The sequence below is a fragment of the Centruroides vittatus genome, unplaced genomic scaffold (genome assembly GCF_030686945.1).
Source record: "Centruroides vittatus isolate TY-2023 unplaced genomic scaffold, ASM3068694v2 contig_391, whole genome shotgun sequence".
NCBI classification, from domain to species: domain Eukaryota; kingdom Metazoa; phylum Arthropoda; class Arachnida; order Scorpiones; family Buthidae; genus Centruroides; species Centruroides vittatus.
Window position 1 is genome coordinate 3,901,455 of NW_027122207.1, and position 21,675 is coordinate 3,923,129.

At 32.1% G+C, this 21,675-nt stretch overlaps 1 protein-coding gene across 1 annotated transcript in view; it reads right to left on the reverse strand.

The window, feature by feature from the left end:
• LOC136975928 (reelin-like) overlaps positions 1 to 21,675 on the reverse strand; it is a 203,913-nt gene that overhangs the window by 161,922 nt on the left and 20,316 nt on the right. Inside the window, exons 5-8 of the mRNA XM_067271094.1 lie at positions 20,723 to 20,874; positions 15,085 to 15,206; positions 7,783 to 7,991; positions 6,045 to 6,173 (exon numbers count right to left, since the gene is read on the reverse strand). Coding sequence (XP_067127195.1) covers positions 6,045 to 6,173; positions 7,783 to 7,991; positions 15,085 to 15,206; positions 20,723 to 20,874 — 612 coding nt within the window. The remainder of the gene's footprint in view (positions 1 to 6,044; positions 6,174 to 7,782; positions 7,992 to 15,084; positions 15,207 to 20,722; positions 20,875 to 21,675) is intronic.

Below are 21,675 nucleotides of genomic sequence, written 5' to 3' on the forward strand. Positions count from 1 at the left end.
AATTTATTTAAAATCTTTAATATTTGCAAATATTTTTGATTGAAAATATTCTTCATCGGGCATTTAACAATATCAAATTATATAATTCTTTTTAGTTATTCGTGTATAAAGGTGAGAGTAGACTGTCATTACACTTAGTCTATAATAGAGAGGAAAAAAGAGAGATAGGATTAGGAGAGGTAGGGTTGAGAGGAGGAGGTAGGATAAAAAGAGAAATTGTAATGGAAGGGAAGTTGTAAGGATAGTTGAGATAGGGAGGGTGGGTTCTCCTGGAAACCCTGCATTGCATTTATTTAACTAGTTTTATTTTGAAAATACAATATTTGCATAGAGTATACAGATGGCCATTCTGGCTTATGTTGAAGCCCCTGGATGTTGGTGGTTCCAATTTTCTTCTTCATTGCCATATTGTCATCTTCTCTTTCGTGTGTCTCCTTCTTATTGTTGTCGTGTTGTCATCTTGATTGTTTGATGGTGTGTTGTCTACTGGTTGATTTGCCGTGCTGTCTTCTGGTAGTTCGTCGGCATGTTGTCTACTGGCTGATGGTTGGCGGTTGGCTATACTTCGCTTTAGTCCTTGTGCCTAATAGAGATTAGGCCTTGTTAGCAAAGAGCTATACTGCTTATGAACATGGCCATTGCATGAACAATTCCTTTTTGTTGCATAAATCACTTGGGTTTGGTGGCCAAGATAATCCCTGCTGAATGCAGTATGCGTAAAGAGGACTACGCTGATAATCATATTTTGGGCAATGGAATAGGACGTGATGTGCGTCCCTGTTGACATATTATCATAGTCACATTGCTCACTGTCCACTTTTTTGAACCAGTGCAGATAATGTGGGAAGTCCCCATGCCCAGTTAAACATTGCGTTATTTTATAATTTGGCGTGAAGTATGACATGCACTGCTATTGTCTGATAGATGGAATAAAGCTGTGGGCAAGCCTCCTCATTAATGAGTTTGACCAATCCCTTTGCCATTCTTCCTTGATTGCCTTCTGTTTGTGGTTTTGTATGTGCTGCAGAGGGATTCTGCTGAAGGTGGTACACATGTTCCTTGGCCACTGCATTCCTGGCTAATTCATCTGCACAGTCATTTCCTTTGTTGTTTGAGTGGCCAGGCACCCAATGAAACTCGGTATGTTTCCTTTCCACAATATTTTTGGCTAACTCCCTCAACATAATCCCTGTCTCAGTCGTTTTCCCTGTATTTTTTATTGTGTGGAGGATGTACCTGCTGTCTGTAAAACAGAGTATGTTGCTGTTGATTCTTTCGCACATTTTGTGTACAGTATGGAGAGCCTGGAGCATTGCCCACAGCTCTGCCTGATTGTTTGTGCAGTGGGCATCCAGTTTATATGATTGTTAGTGAATTATTTGATGTTTATCATTGTAGATTACCACATCAGCTCCGATGCCCAAGTTGTTCTTTGCCCCATCCATGTAGACTTGCCAGTTATCCAATTCAGTGTTAATTTCCGCCCTCAGGTGCAAAGTAGACACTTATAATGTATAGAGGAGGTTCTTGGTTTATCAACACCAGACACAGCAATGATAACTGAGCTAAGTTTGATTATCATTGCTGCGTTAATATTTGTATTTCAGAGAATGACTCCATTTTTGGGTTTGTTTTCCTGGCTATTGCTGTACACTTGCCAGTTACTGAGACAGACAATTGATCTGTTAACAGTGTACAGCTCCTGAATTAAGATGATGTTTGCATTTACATTGTTGGCCATTTTAATAACTAATGAGGTAGCTGCTTTCCCTCTCTGTGTATTTATCTGCAGTATTCTGATTTTATCAGTTTGTTCTTCCATTTTTGTTGGTTGTTCCGAATTAAAATTGATAATTAGTTTTGCTGAGCTATTCATATGTTGTCTGTTTTACAATTAACTTTTTGTAGCTTTTTAAAACTGGGCAACTATTTGCAAATGCATTATGCCTTGCATCATGACCTTTCCCCTCTGATAGCTTTTTGTTAGCTTTTGTGCAGTTTATGCCCTTTGCTTCTTCTAGATTTGGGCATTCTTTGTATTTATGTTTTCTGGTAAAGTGACTGCACCTCTCCCTTGAGTCACAGTGCTTGCCACATGCCCGAAGCCAGTGCATCTGAAGCACCATGTTATAGGGATGAAATCATCAACTATCAGAGTGTTCCTATCATAGTGGAGCCTTTTTAGGTTTATCAGTGTGGTCTTAATCATTGGGGTTACACTCAGGACAATGTGTTGTCTGTCCTCCCGATTTTTTTGTGATACGGCTCAGAGGTAGAATTCATTTGAATTCTACCTCTGAGCCGTATGCCTCTCTGGACACCTTTTCCCTTAACCCTTTTTTTTGGTCATATATTTTTTCACTACTTCCTCCCAGTTGTCTTTTCTTGGTACATTAAGAAAATCATCAGACCCTTGAAGCAAAGACCCTTGGTCTTTGCTTCAAGGGTCTGATGATTTTCACTTTTTCCTTTATGGCTAGCTGAGTGTCAGTTGCCTGCTTTAGTATATTGAAATCTTACTCCATTTGTACCCTTATTTTCAGTGATCTACTTGGGAAAGGCGTTATACTCTTCATCTCTTGTCAGATTCATTCTTTTGCAGTGCATTCATGACTTCCACTGGACACAGTTGTTTCCCTTCTGAAGTTGTGTTTGGAAATATTATAAGCTTGGGGTGTTTTCCCGCACTTTCCTTTCCTGACACCAGTTCAGTAATTAGATTCATAGATCCACTTCCCTTCCATGGATCCTGTTTAATAACATCAGCGTAAGTGGGTATTACTATTGGCCCTGAACTTCTCAGTGCGAGCACCATGCCAAAAAGGTTGTGTGCAGCAGCGTGCATGTCCAATGCTGCTTGCCTAATATTCGTTTGGTTATTCTTCTTTACAGATTCATGTGCATTTATTTATTTATTTATTTTAGTACAATTGGAAATGTCAGAAGATGATTGCATTCCACCCCCCAGATAACAAAAAATAAAAGATTCCCAATAAAATAATAACAAATTATAAAAGTCATACTGAAAACTAAAATCATAGCAAAACAAAAGTTATATTATGTATAATACAAAATAGATTTACACTTATTTTAAAAAGAATTAAAATCACGTTATAGGTATGGTTCCACAGGCTATATATGAGATGCTATATGGTAAAAAAAAAAAATCTTTGTGAAAGAGAAAAGCAAAAATACATGATGAAGAAGCAAGATGTATTGCAGGTACTTACAGTTGGAATGTGGAGACCTAACCAGTAGTTTGAAATTAGACCATTGAAGTATTTAAAGCAGAGAATACGATCAAAATATTTAAAGTGATCAGAAAGATTAGAAAGACCAAGGCGAACTCTTTCCACATTGTGGTTATCAGTAAAGGGTAGATTGCAAAATGTATGTATCAGGAAATAAACTTTATCTAATTCAGATTGTATTTTTTGAAGCAAATAAGGGGCAGTCATTGCCCAGACAGGTAAACAGTAATCGACTATTGACTGAAAATTAGTAAAGAAAATTGTTCTGAGTATGGATTTTTGAAAAAATATTTTTGCAAAAATGTCAGATAAAGCCATGTCTAATGGTAAAGGATTTAATAATGTAAACTTTACTTTTAGTCATCATATATATGTACTGGAAGCAATTGTTTTTAGAAAAAGAGCACTATGTATAAATATTGATGAAAATAACACTATAATACAGTCATGAAACAACAAATTAATTAATTTAGAACAATCATGATATCAGAATAACTTTAAATTTAAGTTAATATGAAAATTATCACCTTTAATTGTCCAGCACAAATGTTTTAACAAAAATAAAAACGTTTTCGATCGTTTTCAACGGTCATCTTCAGTTACAACTCAAATTAAAAAAAGAACGATAAAATAGAATTAAATACGAAAATAATATAAATGTGCATGCGCAACTATAAATATATCGCGCATGATGCCTAATATACAGAATAAATGAATAAAATTATGTAAACAAAAATACGTGGCCGCATCTCTTGTATGTTGTTATTGTTTATCTTTATAAAACGATTTCCATGCGGTTGATAAAGAATCCGCGTCTCTATGATTGATACATCCCGTTTTTTCTTGGGCTTTATATATTTCTAGCTTTTCTAGATGTTTGATTGTATGTCTATTGTTCGTCGGCTTGATGACGGAAGCTTGGTCCCACAATACCTCAATATCTTGTTGCTTGGCGTATGAAGCTAGAACCGTACTGTCCAGATTCTTATTAATCGAGTACTGGTGTTCTTTGATTCTTTGCTCTAAGTGCCGTAAAGTAGCTCCCACATAAACAATATCCGAATTAAATCGTTGGTCCTTTATTGGTATGGAGTAAACCCCCGTTAAAGAGTTCCGATCTTCTCTCTTCTTGTCATTCCTTAACAATTTGTAAACTGTCGGATTACGTCGGTAAACGATACGTATATTATTGGCCTTAGCAATTTCGTTTATCATTTTGTTCAAGAAGGGATAATAATTGATTACCATCTTCTGTTTACCGTTATCCGCGGGAGAGTGATTACTTCGATTCTGGAACGTTGTGATAAGTTTTTCTACTATATTTCTCTGGTAACCTTGTTGTGTTGCTATTTCGAGTATGTAATCCAATTCTTTATAGGTATCACATATGTTTGTGCAATGAGTATAGGCACGCTTGATCCAAGATCGGAACGCCGCATACTTAATATGCCTGGGATCCACCGATTGATTCGGGATGATGATAGTATTTAGACCCGGTTTCCGGTAAATGTTCGTCTTGATTTCCCCTTCCCCGCAGGTGATATTAATATCGAAGAAATGAACATTATTATAGCTCTCCTGGTCCAGTTGTAAAGTTAAACCATAAGGGTTATCATTGATATCATTTAGGAATCGTTGAGTGTTGTGCTTATTATTCCATAGAATGAATATATCGTCTATGTATCTAGTGTATAGAATAATATCATTTTGTATGAATTCTCGATGTTTTTAAAAAGGAAATCCCTTAACGCACAGAAACATGGGGGTAATTTTATGGAGGGATATAACGATTCGTAATCCATAACAGTCATGTACTCATCATCCTTTAGAGCAATGTTTTTGAGCTTCTCTATCAATTGTAGCGAGTTGGTGATAGTAAAAGGGTGATTTTGTTCTTTAGAACGAATAAATCTTACTAATTGCTTTTCGATGCGAAACGTCGGAGAATTACATTTTTCTATAACTGGTCGTATTTGGCAACCCGGTTTATGAGTTTTCCCAAATGCAAATATTCTTGGTGCCTTTGGAGCAAGGACTGTGGCTTTCTGCATATTCAACAGGCGTGCTAATGGGGTTGCTGTGAATCTTTTGACTCTCCGTTGTGATGACTCCAAGTAGTTGCAGGGTGCTAGCTGGCAATCAGTGTTCTCGATGTATTCTAGTATTTTCTTGTTATACGTATCCCGTTTGGTAAGTACTATTCCTTTCGATTTATCTGCTTTCATGAGTACCACATTATTACTTTGCAACCATTGGCGCGCTTTGCTTATGGTTGCCAAGAATTGCCTAGTATTAAAATTAACCCTTCTTTCATGGAAATCGTTTTATAAAGATAAACAATAACAACATACAAGAGATGCGGCCACGTATTTTTGTTTACATAATTTTATCCATTTATTCTGTATATTAGGCATCATGCGCGATATATTTATAGTTGCGCATGCGCATTTATATTATTTTCGTATTTAATTCTATTTTATCGTTCTTTTTTTAATTTGAGTTGTAACTGAAGATGACCGTTGAAAACGATCGAAAACGTTTTTATTTTTGTTAAAACATTTGTGCTGGACAATTAAAGGTGATAATTTTCATATTAAGTCTAATTTCCAGTAATTTAAAGTTGGTTTAAATTTAAGTTTACAATTACCATAAAATAATAATAGAATAGCTGTTATCTTAATTTACATCTGTAGTTATAAACCATTTTATTACAATTTACAACTATACATAAATTTTTCCAAAAATATTCTAAAAATTAAAATTATAAATTGAAAAACATAAGAACAAACTAACCCTTGATATTCAGAAGAAAAAAATTGTGATTTCAATGCAGAATGACTTCCATTACAACTAGGAGGTAAACATAGCTCGTGAAGAGAATACCAATTATGGCCATGATCAGATGAAAACTCAATAGCAACACTAAAATTTTAAAAAATAGATTAAAATATATTTTAAATATAAGTCATATAATAAATAACCGATTAATTAATAAAAATTAAATATAACTTAAGACAAGAATACAGTGCACACTTGCTAATCTAAACTACTTATTACGCAGGGTTGTTCAGATTAATGAAAAATTTAAATTATCAAGGTTACAAAAATATATAAAAGTAACTCAAAAAGGACTAAAAACAAAAAATTTATATATTTAAAATTTTCACATTATAACTAGTACAAATATCCAACTTAAAATGCATAGTACTGTATGTTCCAAGAAAAATTAAAGGGTTATCTTGTTAATTTGGATAGTTATCTTTGTCTAGTCCTTACTGAGATAAATGGATTCCCTCTTCTAAGCGTCTGCTCTATCAAGCACACTTGTTATCATTTTGTCCCATCGAAGAAATCACTAAAGTTTTTCGTGTTGACTCGTTTGTACTTTATATAATCTCACAGTACATATTATTTTTGTAAATTTATCATGTTTTTTTGTTTTTGGCTGGAAAATTTAACAGAAAAAAGAACAAAATTGATTTAGATTAAGTGTTCAAATAAGCACAGATTCAGATTAGTGAGTGTGTATATCAATTCTTTAAATATAACGATCTAACAAATTAACAGTAATAACTAGAAATCAAGTTCAGTTTTTGATACAGCTAGACAAAACTGTATAAAAAAAACTATTGAATTTTATTATTGTAATAGATTTTAGATGATTAGAAGTTATTAATGAATTCAATGCTTGAGATAGATAATATTACTATTACCCTGCCGTTTTCTATCACAAAAAGTATTTAAATAATTAATTGTATTTTATTAATTTTGAAACATCTGGGGAAAATTGAGCTCAGAACAAGTTTCAAACACATAAAAACAAAGACTCAAATTTCAATCCTGTAATCAAATATCTAATTAGTAATATTTTCAATTCATATGAAGAGCTATAAGTACAAGTCTCTTAGCCAAAGTTTTTTGGATTTTTCAAAATTAATCATTATTCAATTAATGATATTATCTTATAATAATATAATATTTTTTTGCCAAACTTGTTAGTAATTAATTTCTAATCAGCTAGAACATAATCTAGTAATAAAATCTGTCAGATTTCAAAATAATTTAAATCAAACCAATAGGAACCTATTAAAAACTTCTCTATAAATATGATTAGATTCAGTATTGCATAAAATAATAATATAATGTTATACAATCCACAAGTTATAATTATTTGATTTTATATTTATTATTCATAGAGAATAAAACTTTTCTGTTATTTATTCTTACTGCATTTTGGAAATTGCAATATTTCCATCCTCAGTGGGCTTTCTTTCAAACAAGTCAAACGAAGCACAAACACTTTTTTGATATTTACACAATATTTCAATATTCCAATTGTTATTTTTTTCTACTTCCATAATAAAATCATTCCTTCTTCTTTTCTTTACTCATACACATTATGCATGGTCCTTGCCATCATTAATTTTGAAGTAATGAGGGCAAAGACCCTGCAAAATCTTCAACAATCTAGAGTGAGTTCAATCTGGATATATGAAAACTTATGAAAAATCAGTACAATTTTATAAAATACCTGTTTTCTGATGAATTTTCTCCACAATTTAAATTTAATTTAAATTGTACAACATGTGTAATTAATGACGGTAACCATGGTAGTAAAGTAACTGAATCAATAGCCCAAACATTTTTATTTTTCCGAGCAGAATCTGTTTGCTTCCAGCAGAATCTTGTCTTTGTTGTTTGTGCTTCTTCAAGAACAGGAAGCATCACATGGTATGGAGGCTAATGAATATATTTTATATTTTTAATAAAAATTAAAATAAAGAATAATAGTAATAATAATACAGTAAGACCCCGCTTAATGCGGGGGATGCGTTCCTAGATGACAGAGCGCTAAACAAAACAGCGTTAAACGGGGTCATCTTAACACATAAATAAGGGGGATACGTGAAACAGAACAGAGAATAAGAAAATTTATCAGTTTTTTTTTGTTTTATTTTGTAACATTTATTGTTAAATACTTTTTTATTACATTAATTATAAACTTATTTGTTGCTAATATCGTAATTTATTTATAAAACATTCATGAAAATAAAAAAAAAGTTTGAATAAAGAAGTTATGTTTGTGATGAGGAAAGTTCTTCCTCATTTGACATTTTTTGTTTCTTTGTGAAGAAGTCATCTAACGTTGTTTGCCTTTTCCTGTTTCGTTCAGCTAGTAGTTGTCAATAGCAAGACATCGCATCCATGACACTTTGTCTTGCTTTTGAACTTCTATCAAAATTGAAATCATTTTGTATAAACTGATCCAAAATTTCTGTTGTAGTGGCTAAACTTTTTTTAGAAAATCCGTTGAAAGTTCCTTTTGTTCCTCATCTTCAGAAACGCTAATTTCGTTATCTTCATGCACCTGTTGTTCTACTAATTCTTTTAGATTGTCGTTGGAAAAACTTTCTCCAGTTGTAACTTGCAATAATTCTTCAATATTCTGCACATTTATATTATCCAACCCTGTTTCATTAGCTAGCTTGACAATTTCGTCGACATCAACAATGGATTCTCTTGTGTCAACATCCTTGCTTAGCTCCGGCCATACATTCTTCCATACTCCTTTCAAACATTTCTCGGTCACCTCATTCCAGGAAAGATTGATGTTGTCTACAGCATCCATGATATTCTAGTTTTTCCAAAAATCTCCAATGGATTGTTTATCTGCTCCATCTGTTTTATTAATTAGTTGTCAGAATGTCTGCCGCAGATAATAAGCTTTAAAATTTGATATTACGCCTTGATCCCAACACTGCGTGCGATCTTGGGTAATTTCAATACTACCACGTAATACCAAAACAGCGTTAAGCGGGGTCTTACTGTATAAAGTACAATGAATAAAAAATAAATATATAAATAAACAAATAAATAAGTTTGCTGTTTTTTACTAATATATTTAAAAACAAATATATATATATATATATTAAATTAACTATTAATACAATAAACTCTTGCCAACTTAGACCTCACATAACATAAATAATTTCTTTTGAAAAATTATACAGTAATTAAAATTTCTTGGCAACAGAAAAATTATAATTATCAAGTATTTTTGATATCTACATATCTTTGTGATACTGTGCATTACTCTAGTCAGTAATATAATGCACAATATAAAAGAATATATTGCTGTATACTGTACTGTCATAAAAATTTTTAGTACATTTCTTGTAATAGTAAATTCAGCAGTATAAAACTCAGCAAAACCTCTGTATAGAGTTGACTGTAATAAATTACTGTACTGTATATCCATCTTGTTTTCATTTTCATTGGGGAAAAACCCTGCTAACTTTGACTTTCATAAATTCAGACAAACTTCACCCCTTATTAATCCAAGTTAGTCGGGATTATTGTATTTAATTGTTTTAAAATTAAATAAAACATAATATTGATTATTGAAAAACACACAAGTAATATAGCTTACAAATTATAAAATAAATTAGGCTATTATTAATATTTAGTGAATAACTATGCAATAAAAATTTAAAATTACATTTATTAAACAATGTTTTTAGGATAAAAAGTGTTTTGAATCTCGATAAGAATTAAAAATATATTATAGTTATACTTCTCTATAATGGATATTTGTGGGACAAAAGAATTGTTAGTTATAGAAAGGTGTCCACTCGAGAGGTTTTGTGAAAATTAGGCTATATTTTCACAAGGGTGTTTCATTTAAAGATAAACTATTTTTTATTTACAAACATATAATACACATACCATACAAAGTAATAATAATACAGTAAAACCTCAAAAGTTGGAAACCCCACTGACTTGGACACTTTTCCCTTGTACCACACAAAAGTATACACATTATAATGTATTCCTACCTCTCTAACTTGGACACCTCACTATCCGATATCTTGGACATTATTTACTATTATTGTCATATCTTTGCACCTCTGTTAGACATTTACTTGGTGGCAACTCCAAGTTGGACACTAAATGACACCTAGTGACATATTAAAGTATGTTTGCTTGGCCAATAGATAGCATGTGATGATGATTGTTATTGTAAGTGAAGGGTTTTGGAAGAAAAGAGGTTCAACAATAAGATTATGGCATCTGTGTAATTGTTCATACATAGAAAGCTACATTATAGAAGATATGAGCTATTACAGTACAAGATCACTTAACCTGTAAAGCCCAGAAATCTGATATATCAATAATATGTTAGAAGTTCATGAGTGTTCCAGATGATTCAGAGAGTATTCTCAAAAATATTGTTGCAAAAACATGTAGAAATGGTGATGTTGCTTAAAGTGATGTATCAGATGTTGTGGAACCAGTAATAGTGAAACAGAAAGCACTAAACCATCAGTCTGCAACCATACATATTACAGAACTTGAATGTTATGCATTTGCATATTGTCAACCTGATGTTGTAAAGAAAGTGTTTGGGATTAGGGGAAAATACAAAAAGAACTGAAAAAGTCCAGAATAACACATCTTCATCAATCTCATGTAACAGAATAGTTTTCTGTAAAAAACAAACACATGTTTACTGTACAAATGAATATTTTTAAGTATGTCTTCATTGATTGCAGAATCAAAACAGACTGTTTTTCCAGATGTTAATTTGATTTTAAATAATGTACTCAATTGCATAATATCAGTATATTTCTATGGAAGGTCATATTGGTATAATTAACATTATGTACAGTATATGTAGACAAGACATTACAATTCATACATTACAGCTGGTATAATGATACTTTATTGAACTAACATTTACAGTATTATATTAACATGCATTTCCAGCATTAAATTTTGTGATAAGATTAAAAACTGATGCTTTTGTTCATTATATTTAGCAAAACAGGTGCAGTAAGTGTAGAATACATGTAAATGTGTAGGAACACTCATCTCTCTAACCTGGACACCTCACTGACTTGGACACTTTGAATCCTCACCACAGATGTCCAACTTAGTAAGATTTTGCTGTAGTAATATGAAACTTTACAGTAAGTAATGAAATACCATATGAGGGTTAGTATTATTGGTTTTTAAATTTAGTTACATTTGTGTTTTTTACAACTGACTAGCAATCTGCTTCTCATTACACTTATTTACATTTTATGTTAACTTTTTACTGTCTGTATCTTTTCTACTGATGTAAAACTGCTTGAATTTGTTGAGATAGTCTAAGGCCTGGCTATACATCTCTATTGATTAAAAACGATTATCACTGTTTACCTGAATTTTGTAACCTTGTTTCAAGAAATATAATGTAAGCAACATTTGAAAAATCTATTGAGCATTTTCTCTCTATCAATTTAATACTACTTGTGTATTCTAGTTCTTTTATTAGGAATATTTATTTAATTTTTCTGATAGCTTAAAATGTAAGGTTTCTTATTGCATCAATTTTAAACTCTATATATTTTACAATGTTCCATCATCTACTCGCATTTATATCCGTTAGTGGGGCTCTTGAGAGCACTCACTCCAGGGGCACGAATGGCAATTAGCTTTTCCTTGCTTTGTTTCAACTGTCAGTTTATAGCTGCATTTAACTTTGTATTTTAATTATTTTTTCTGTCTTCTTTTTCAGTTAGTCCTAGTTGTAAGTTAGATTAGAGATTCTTGATTTCTGGTTAGGATATGATAGGTTAGGGTTTGTTAGCTTTAGTCGTCTGGTTAGGTTCATTCTAGGTTATGGTAGGTTAGTTTAGTTAGTTAGTACGTTAATGTTAAAAAAAAAAAAAAAAAGAAAGAAATTTGAGGTCTTGCCTTTTGTCTCTGTCAGTCCGTTTGTCTTGTCTAGTTTGTCATTGTGTTTGTTTCCTTTTCGCACTGTCTGTCTAGTTCAGTGTTTCACAAAGTGTGTGCTGCGGCACACTGGTGTACCGTAGTCAATAGTTGGTGTGCCGGGGAAAAATGTCAAGTTTTGTGAAGATAATGCACCTACACATAGCTGAAAGTTATGCGAGCGAAGCACTTCGTTGCACGAGGAGCGGGACAGCCCACTCGTGCGCCGCACGCATGCGCGTGTCAATGTGATATTGTAACGCTGTGTCCCGCTTAGTCATCGTTGTCACACGCTTTTGTAAACTGAAACAAATCGCTTTTCGCCAGTAACTAGCCGCTAGTTTGTGAATGTTTTGTTGTGAACGTAATTGACTTTTTTTTATTACAAATAAATAGACCCTAATACATGTATGTGTATATAATGGTGTATATATGTATGTGTATATAAATTCCTTAAACGTACCGCAAGTTTGTCAAGTGAAACTAATGATTCCCAAGAAGCAGAGTCAACGAAGTAAAAACCTAAGCTTGTTATCGAAAATATGATGAGAGCTATGCACGCTATGGCTTTATATATTGCGGAGACGAATCATGCCCAATCCCAAAATGGAGAAACTTTGGGTAATAATTCAATGGTGCCCAGTAAACTTTTACAACATTTAACTACTAAACACTCATCAGTGTTCAAAAAGACAAAGCCTTTTTTCAACATTTGAAAGACCAGTCTAAGAAACAGGTAACTCTTATGAGTTCGTCTTTCAAAACATCAGACAAAGCGCAGAAAGCAAGCTACGTGATCACTAATATACTTGTTAAATCCAAGAAGCCTCATTCTCTTGCTGAAACTTTAATTTTATCTGTCTGCAAAGAAGTTGTCAAGATTATGATTAGCCAAGAAGCCGCTAAGGAAATCGAAAAAATACCTGCGTCAGCAGATACAATCTCACGTTGAATTAATGATATTTCTAGCAACATTCAATCAACGTTAATTGAAAAATTAAGGCTTAGTGGAGTTTTTGCGCTACAAGTCGACGAGGCTACTGATATCAGTGGTCACGCACATCTTGTATCAAATGTGAGGTACACTGACGAATATGAAATAAAAGAGGACTTTTTATTTTGTCTGCCACTACCTGGTTATATCACTGCAGAAGAAATATTCAAAGTAACAGACCAGCACTTCAGTGAGTATAATTTGGAATGGCAGAACTGCATAAGCATTTGCACGGACGGAACAGCAACTATGACAGGAAAAATTAGGGAATTTATAACCAGGGCTTCTGAAAAAAAACCCTAATATTAAAGATGTACATTGCTTTTTACACAGGGAAGAACTGATGGCAAAGTCTCTGCCTGATGAATTGTTGTCTGTCCTACAAGAAGTTGTCAAAATTGTCAATTACATCAAGTCACGACTGCTGAACTCTCGTCTGTTTAATGCAGTGTGTCAGGAAATGGGAGCAAATCATCAGTCACTTCTGTTTCATACAGAAGTACGATGGCTTTCTCGAGGAAAAGTGCTTTCTCGAATTTACAAGCTAAAACATGAGACCCAGATGTTTTTAGAGGCCTAGGGTTCAGATTTTACTTTTCTGTTTAAAAGGGAAGAATGGGCAGCAAAACTTGCATATCTGGCGGATATATTCGCCAATTTAAATGAGCTCAACAAAAAACTGCAAGGCAGGAATTCTAATATTTTAATGTTATCGGACAAGATTGAAAGATTTTGTGCTAAGTTGGTGTTATGGATCAGCCACGCTACTAATGGTAGTAATGAAATGTTCCCAAATGTCATGGCTGCCGATTCAGAAAAAAGTGCAGGCTTTGATAGTGAAACACTTGGAACTATTAGGAGAAAAAATGAACTCTTGTTTTCCTAAGTGTGACCTGCAACTTATGGACTGGGTACAAAATCCATTTTCAGATAGCATTTCCACCTACCAATAAACAAGCAGGAAGAATTCATGGAGCTAAAAACTGATTGGACATTAAAACTAAAATTTTCCGAAACAGAGCTAGCACATTTTTGGCTGCATATAAAAAATGAGTATCCACTGCTTTCAAAGCGTGCTATTGTAATTCTCTTACCATTTGCCACGACCTACTTATGCGAATTGGGGTTTTCAACTCTCACTACGATTAAATCAAGAAAAAGAGAATGCCTGAGGACAATCGACCAAGAGATGAGAGCAGCCTTATCAACAATTGTTCCAAATTTTGATCGCCTGTGCTCAGTTAAGCAGGCTCACATTTCTCATTAAACATTGTACTGATTTTTATAATAAATAAATAGTAAATAAACATTGGTTTTTCCTTTGGTGTACCTCTAAAATTTCTTGATTTGGTAGGTGTACCTTGAACACAAAAAGTTTGCGGAACACTGGTCTAGCTGTTAAGTAGTATTAAGATTCATGATTGTGTTCAGTTTTATTAGTATTAAGTAGATATAAGTCTTCCTACCAACAGCCATTTGGCACTAACTTCTGCACTTAGCTATTCGTGGCGGCACTCAATTATTGGTGTTCGCTACACTTGGGTTTTTTTTAGACCCTTATACAGTCTTGCAGCATAAAAACTGCATGCCAACATCAAACATAGAGGGTACTGTAGCCATTTGTACACCGTTCAGAGGGATCCTACCTTTCTCTACTGTCTATCTCCTCTTACTCTTTTTTCCCCTCCCTTTCCTTTATCTTCTTTTCTGCCGGCTAAATGCTCCAATGTCTTTCTTGTATGTATGTATGTATATATTTCACATAAAATATTTGTACTTCATGTATTTCATACAAAATATTTACTTATAGTTAGACTTCTTTCAATGTGAATCAATTTATGATAATTAAATATTTTGAATTCCATCCATTTTTTTTTTCCTACTAAAAATACTGAAATCATAATATAAATAATAGTTTTAAATTTATTTTAAATTAAAAAATAATGTGATTTGTATTAAAGAGAAGAGAATCATGATTATACTTATGAATAAATATTTAATAGTTTTTCAAAATTTAATTAATCAATTTTAAAATACAAAGCTTTATCAGTTTTATTACAACAATTGAAATTTAATAATTACCATTCCAGATGTATGCAAAGCATTTGTTAACAAAACATGTTCACCTGAACTTATTTCAGCATACACCATAATTGGAGAATTATGTGAGATACCTTTTTTATCAATGATACAATTATCTCCACCTATAATAAAATAATTAATTAAAATAAAATGAAAATATTAAAAAATAAATTTAAAATGTCTAGAAATATTAATGATTATGGTACTTTTTAAATACAGTCGACTCCGCATAAGTCGACACCCAGATAACTCGTCACTCATCGGTTACATAGTCAATTTTTTGTGGTCCTGGCCGACTTACATAGGCATTAATGTTATTAACCTTAAAAAACTCAGTTTACTCGACATCGTTTAACTCGTCACCACTGGACAAATCAACATACTTTTTCTGTTTCACACTTTTTAGAATTCTGATAAGTTGACTACCCCCTGAAAAATGAGTTCACACCACACAACTTATTGTACAATGTGAACTCATTTTATCAGGAGGGAAGTCGACTTATCAGACGTCAAAAAGTGTGAAACAGAAAAAGTATGTTGATTTGTCCAGTGGTGACGAGTTAAACGACGTCGAGTAAATGGAGTTTTTTAAGGTTAATAACATTATTGCCTATGTAAGTCAGCCAGGACCATAGAAAACTGACTAATTAACCTACAGTGATGAGTTATCTGGGTGTCGACTTATGTAGAGTCAACTGTAGTTATTTATCAGTTAATAAATAAAATTTAATTTTAAACTAAGTAACAAAGAAAACAAAAGTTCTAATTGAAATATTCTATTAAATATTTAGTTATAACTGCTTACATAAATTTTGAACAATATCATTAGTATTCATATTTTTGTTTAATATGGGAAATTTATTTATTTTAAAAAAATGAAGATTAACACAATAACAAAAATTGATAATCAATATGCAATTTGAAACAATTCAGTTTGAACAAAAGAATAAAGTTAAATAACTTAAACAATGGTGTTTGATATTAAGTATAACAGGCAAACAATTAAATCGTTTTAATTTCATTTTAATATGTTAATCTTATTTCTGATTAAAATATATAATAAAAATAAGCATGTTTAGAATGACAAATAAGTGTTGAAATTAATCACTTTGGGTTATAAGTATATATTAACTTTAAGAAATGATTTTTAATGTTCCATATAAAACATCACTACATCACTATATACCTGCCTTCCATTTTGAATTGAAGATCTGCTGAAAATGGAATTAAAATTATTCCAAAAATGTTATAATCTTAAAAATTGCATTGAAATTTCTTGAGTTTAAAGCAATTTGTTGAGTTAAAGATTGCAATCAAAATCTGAACTTTTTCTAACACAATAACGACTTCTTCTAATAACACTGTAGTGCGTAACACAGAGACACAGACTAAAACCTTTTACAGTGTTGTATACAATAGAGAACCAACTAACGTTTTTGGCCTCCAACTTTTTCTACTTGTTTGATTATATATCAATGATTATTAAATTTACTTGATTAAACAATTCTTTTAGGTAGTTTTTACTGAAAATAAATATCATAATCAACTGCAATTACAAATATCTTGTATTTTATATAATAATTTTAATTCCAAAGAGCAAATTAAAAATACAATATTAAAAAACATAATTTTCCATGTTTTGATATTGTTAAACTTATTTCATATTTGACATGCACAAAGTTACAAACAGCTAAAAAACTAAAAGTAACACAATATTATAAAATTTTTAGTTTTGTTTATTTGTCTGACTAGTGATTTTACACATTTCAATCTATAACATCTACAATAATCTATATGTAAATATAGATTATTATAGATGTTTATATATTTTTCAATCTATATATATTTCAATCTATAGCATCTACAATAATCTATATTTACATGCAAAATAAATTTTTTAAAATTAATTAAAATTATGTAAAGTAAAATTCTTACAGTAGAATCTTGTTTTAATCAATCATGGAACAATGGATTTCTCAGAATAACAGATTTTTTTTCCCAGGTCCTGCTAAATCAATGTAATTTTACCTGTTTTTACTGGATCCATAACTTGGAACAACAGATTTTTTTCTAGCTTTCATCTATTATAAACTTCATGTTTTTAGTTAATATTTGGGTGTTTCTGGGAACCTGTAGAATTTGATGATGCACTTGTTATGTGGAATACGTACTATTGATAAATTGTACAAAGAGAGTCAGCAGACTGATATGTTTGAGGAGGAGCCATCTAGTAAACAGTATGATGCTGATCCATGCATAGTGCCAAAATTTAGAGAAGCCATCAAGTCCTTCCAATTTTCCTGACAAGTTTCAACATAAACGAACAGACTGTACATGACATTAATATCTAGTAGTTGTTGTATTAAATAGGCAGAAAAGTGGCATCAAAACAAACCAAGATGGATGAGTTATTAACAAATTGTAAAGTCAAGCAATGCTGCTAAGCATACAAAAGACTGAATAATTTCAAGTACAGGAACTTATGTGTAGAGAGTCAAAAATGGAAATTTTTTCAAATAATGGATATTTTCCTGGGTGTGCAGGAAATTCATTATTCACAATATAAGATTCTTGGAACAACAGATGATTTTCAGCAGTTTGAACAATCCATTAAAATAAGATTCTACTGTATTTATATTTTAAACAACAATCAAATGTTTTATTCAAAATTTAAAAGATTCATGTTAGTATTATTATTAAAAATAAAAAATAAGATTTAAAATTCTATTGTAAATATTTGTTTAAATAATCTCATACTGTGTTTTTAATATATAATTTTCATTGAATTTATTCATAATACATATTAAATTACTTTTGTAAATTACTTATTATTAAGTGTTGAAATTAGTGAAAAATAATATATTAAATTAAAAAATTATGGTATTATATAATAAATTTTAAAAGTTTGAAATTTAATACAGGTATACCTCAGATTACGTCATTTTGAAGTTAAGTCGTTCTCGATTATACGTTGTTTATAAAAAAAAATATATGAAAAATAAAAATCAAGTTTAAGTCATTTTATTCGACTTTACATCTGTCCGCCACAAATATTAAAGTCGTAATATCACTAGAAAAGCATTAGAAGCACATAAAACCATGTTACTATATAATAAATAAGAATAAAAGTATATGTCACTCTAATAACCTTAAATAGCTTCGCAAAGTATAGTTACCCACAAACGTTTTCGGCCCTTAGGACCTTCTTCAGGTGGGATCTGAGTAGAGAGTGACCCTACGTTCTAAACTCCTGTTACAGATGCATTCCAACTCCCACTCTAGATGTGTACTATAAACAAACATCGTTGCGTATGCGTCGGCGGCTACAACGCCAGGTCGTACATCGCCTGCCACACCTTCGAAAGTTGCTTTTCATCTTTAAAGTTGATAGAAAGGCCTAGGCAATCCGCTTTAAAGATCTCTAGCGCCTCCAAATACTTAAGGTGGTGTACCTGCCTGGTTCTCTGTATCAAGGTCGCGTGCTGCAGCCTGGGCGTAATGCCGTTTTCACTGGCATATACGGCTAAGGCAGTATTGGTCTTTTTCTTCTCGATATCCGTTTTATGCTCTCGGATGCGTTGTCCGAGGGATCTTTTTGTGGAACCAATATACACCAGATCCCTATCGAATCTATCGTCTTGGAGAGGAATTCTATATACACCTGGTGCCCTATCAGCGTCTATCAGATCCTTCCCGTTCCTAAGCAAGGCGAAAACGTCCGGCTTACGCCTATAGGCTATTTTTGTATTAGTACATGCACCAATCTCACGGTATAAGGAGTGCAGATGTCGTTCATATGTAATACTAACAGGACGGGGAGACACACCTTGCCGCCGATTATTCTCCAAAACTGCATCGAACTGGTTTACGGGGTTGCACTCCTGTTCATCAGCTATTCTAAGTATAAGTTTCCTGTTATAGCCATGATTTTCAGCTATTTCCACTATTCTCCTTATCTCTTTCCGCTTGTCCCTCTCCTTATTACAGTGCGTGTGGGCTCTTCTAGTAAGTGCTCTAAAGGCCGCTAGTTTGTAGCTATATGGATCATTGGAGTCAGCCGGGATGTATATCAGGATAGCGTTCAGTTTCTGGTATACATTAGTGTCATAACCCCCACCGTTAAAGGCAATATTAATGTCCAAAAAACGAGCTGCTTCATTGCTCATTTGCTCTAACTCGATCAAAAGACTGTATGGGTTGTCATTCATACAACGCACGAACTTGTTGATGTCCGATTTCATCTTCCAGATGATGCAGATGTCGTCAATGTACCTTTTATATAGGTTGATGTTATCGAGGAACTCGGGGATGACTTTGGCCTCTAAGCGACGAACCACAATTTCTGCCAAGTCTCCAGATAAGGGGCTACCCATAGGTACTCCTTTTTTTTTTTTTTTTTTGCCTTGCTTAGGAACAGGAAGGATCCGATAGATGCTGATAGGGCGCCAGGTGTATATAGAATTCCTCTCCAAGACGATAGATTCGATAGGGATCTGGTGTATATTGGTTCCACAAAAAGATCCCTCGGACAACGCATCCGAGAGCATAAAACGGATATCGAGAAGAAAAAGACCAATACTGCCTTAGCCGTATATGCCAGTGAAAACGGCATTACGCCCAGGCTGCAGCACGCGACCTTGATACAGAGAACCAGGCAGGTACACCACCTTAAGTATTTGGAGGCGCTAGAGATCTTTAAAGCGGATTGCCTAGGCCTTTCTATCAACTTTAAAGATGAAAAGCAACTTTCGAAGGTGTGGCAGGCGATGTACGACCTGGCGTTGTAGCCGCCGACGCATACGCAACGATGTTTGTTTATAGTACACATCTAGAGTGGGAGTTGGAATGCATCCGTAACGGGAGTTTAGAACGTAGGGTCACTCTCTACTCAGATCCCACCTGAAGAAGGTCCTAAGAGGCCGAAAACGTTTGTGGATAACTATACTTTGCGAAGCCATTTAAGGTTATTAGAGTTGACATATTTGTTATTGCTTCGTTTCCTAAGATGGATTTTAATAAAAGTATATAAAATCATATTAAAATATGTACATTTACAGTAAATGTTAATACTGTACACCATAAATCCTAGAGAAGGAAATATGAAAACATCTGTGACTCTGTATTGTCATCTTATTTAGCTGTCTTTATTGGTAAATTAACATAAATTAGTTTATTTTCTACTATCACAAAATAATATTAATAACTGTATTTGTTATTTAACCTTACAAAATCATTTTATTTTTTAATGTCTTAGAGCAAACCACATTCACAAATAAAGAGTCTGAGATGTACTGTAAACATCGTCAAATTGTAAACATGTACATTTACAAGTATGTATGTACCGTACATGTATTCATAAATTTAGATAAATTTTAGTTTTTAATATAGTACAGGAAAAAAATTAATTCATTTGTACATTTAAAATAGATTCTCATTAACCATATATTATTAAAAATGCATTTATATGTAAAATACAGAACTGGGAATGGTTATTTGTAGTTTAGCCTAGTGACAAGTAAATTCGAAAGTCACCTCTCCTGGAACCAATTACCGATGTAAGGTGAGGTATACCTGTACTATCATTTTAATTTAAATTTTTGTATTAACAGATATATAAATAAAAGCAAATTATTTTTACCATATATAAAGTAAAATTGAAGGCTGCCAACATTTGAACTATCAAGATATGGAGTACAAACTTCTCGAACCCCTTCTCCAGACATAACTAATGCTTTTTTTATGTGAACAATACCACACTGCTGTCCAATTGCACCACCTTTAACCAACCATCTAGAAAAGCAGGTATATATATTTTAAAATACATATGTTTTGAAAAGTTTACTTTTTTATTATTACAAGATACTAAATTATCATATCATTTCAGAAAATATGAAAATGAAATTTATAACACAAACTAAATAATTCAACATATTACCATAATAATAATAAGCTATAATTCTGATTTTTGTGAAACCGTGTTGTACCATTCCTTCTAAGCTATAATTCTGTTAATTTTCAAAAATATCCAAAATACTAAAAAATACACAAGCTTATTAAAAAATTAAATTATTTAACATTTAATTAAAATATTAAATAATTTATATAAATTAATTTTATATAAATTAAATTATATAAAATTAATTTTAAAAGTATACATATGATCATACTGAATTAATATATTTTGATAATTCTTCTTGTTCTTCATTCATTTTTACCCTGAAGGAATTTAAAGTGCATTAAAAAACATTGTTTTTGATGGATAAATAGAATTAAATGTTTACATATTTAATTCTTTTAGGGACTTTAGTCACTTTGATATAATTTATGATTTTAATTAAGACAGAAATTTTCATAACAATAAGCTCATCTCAAAGAGTAAATCACTATATATTCAAAACCTTAAAATATTGATTTATAATGTAGTACAAATAAAAATGATTTGTTCATTTTATTAAAAAAATAATAATAAATAAATAAATTTTACAGCAATTCTTTTCTACAGTAACTGTATGCCATTCTTTAACTATGATAGGTTACTTTTATTTAAAAATTTTAACTAGAGACAGACAAAATACCTTATGTACTTTTCCA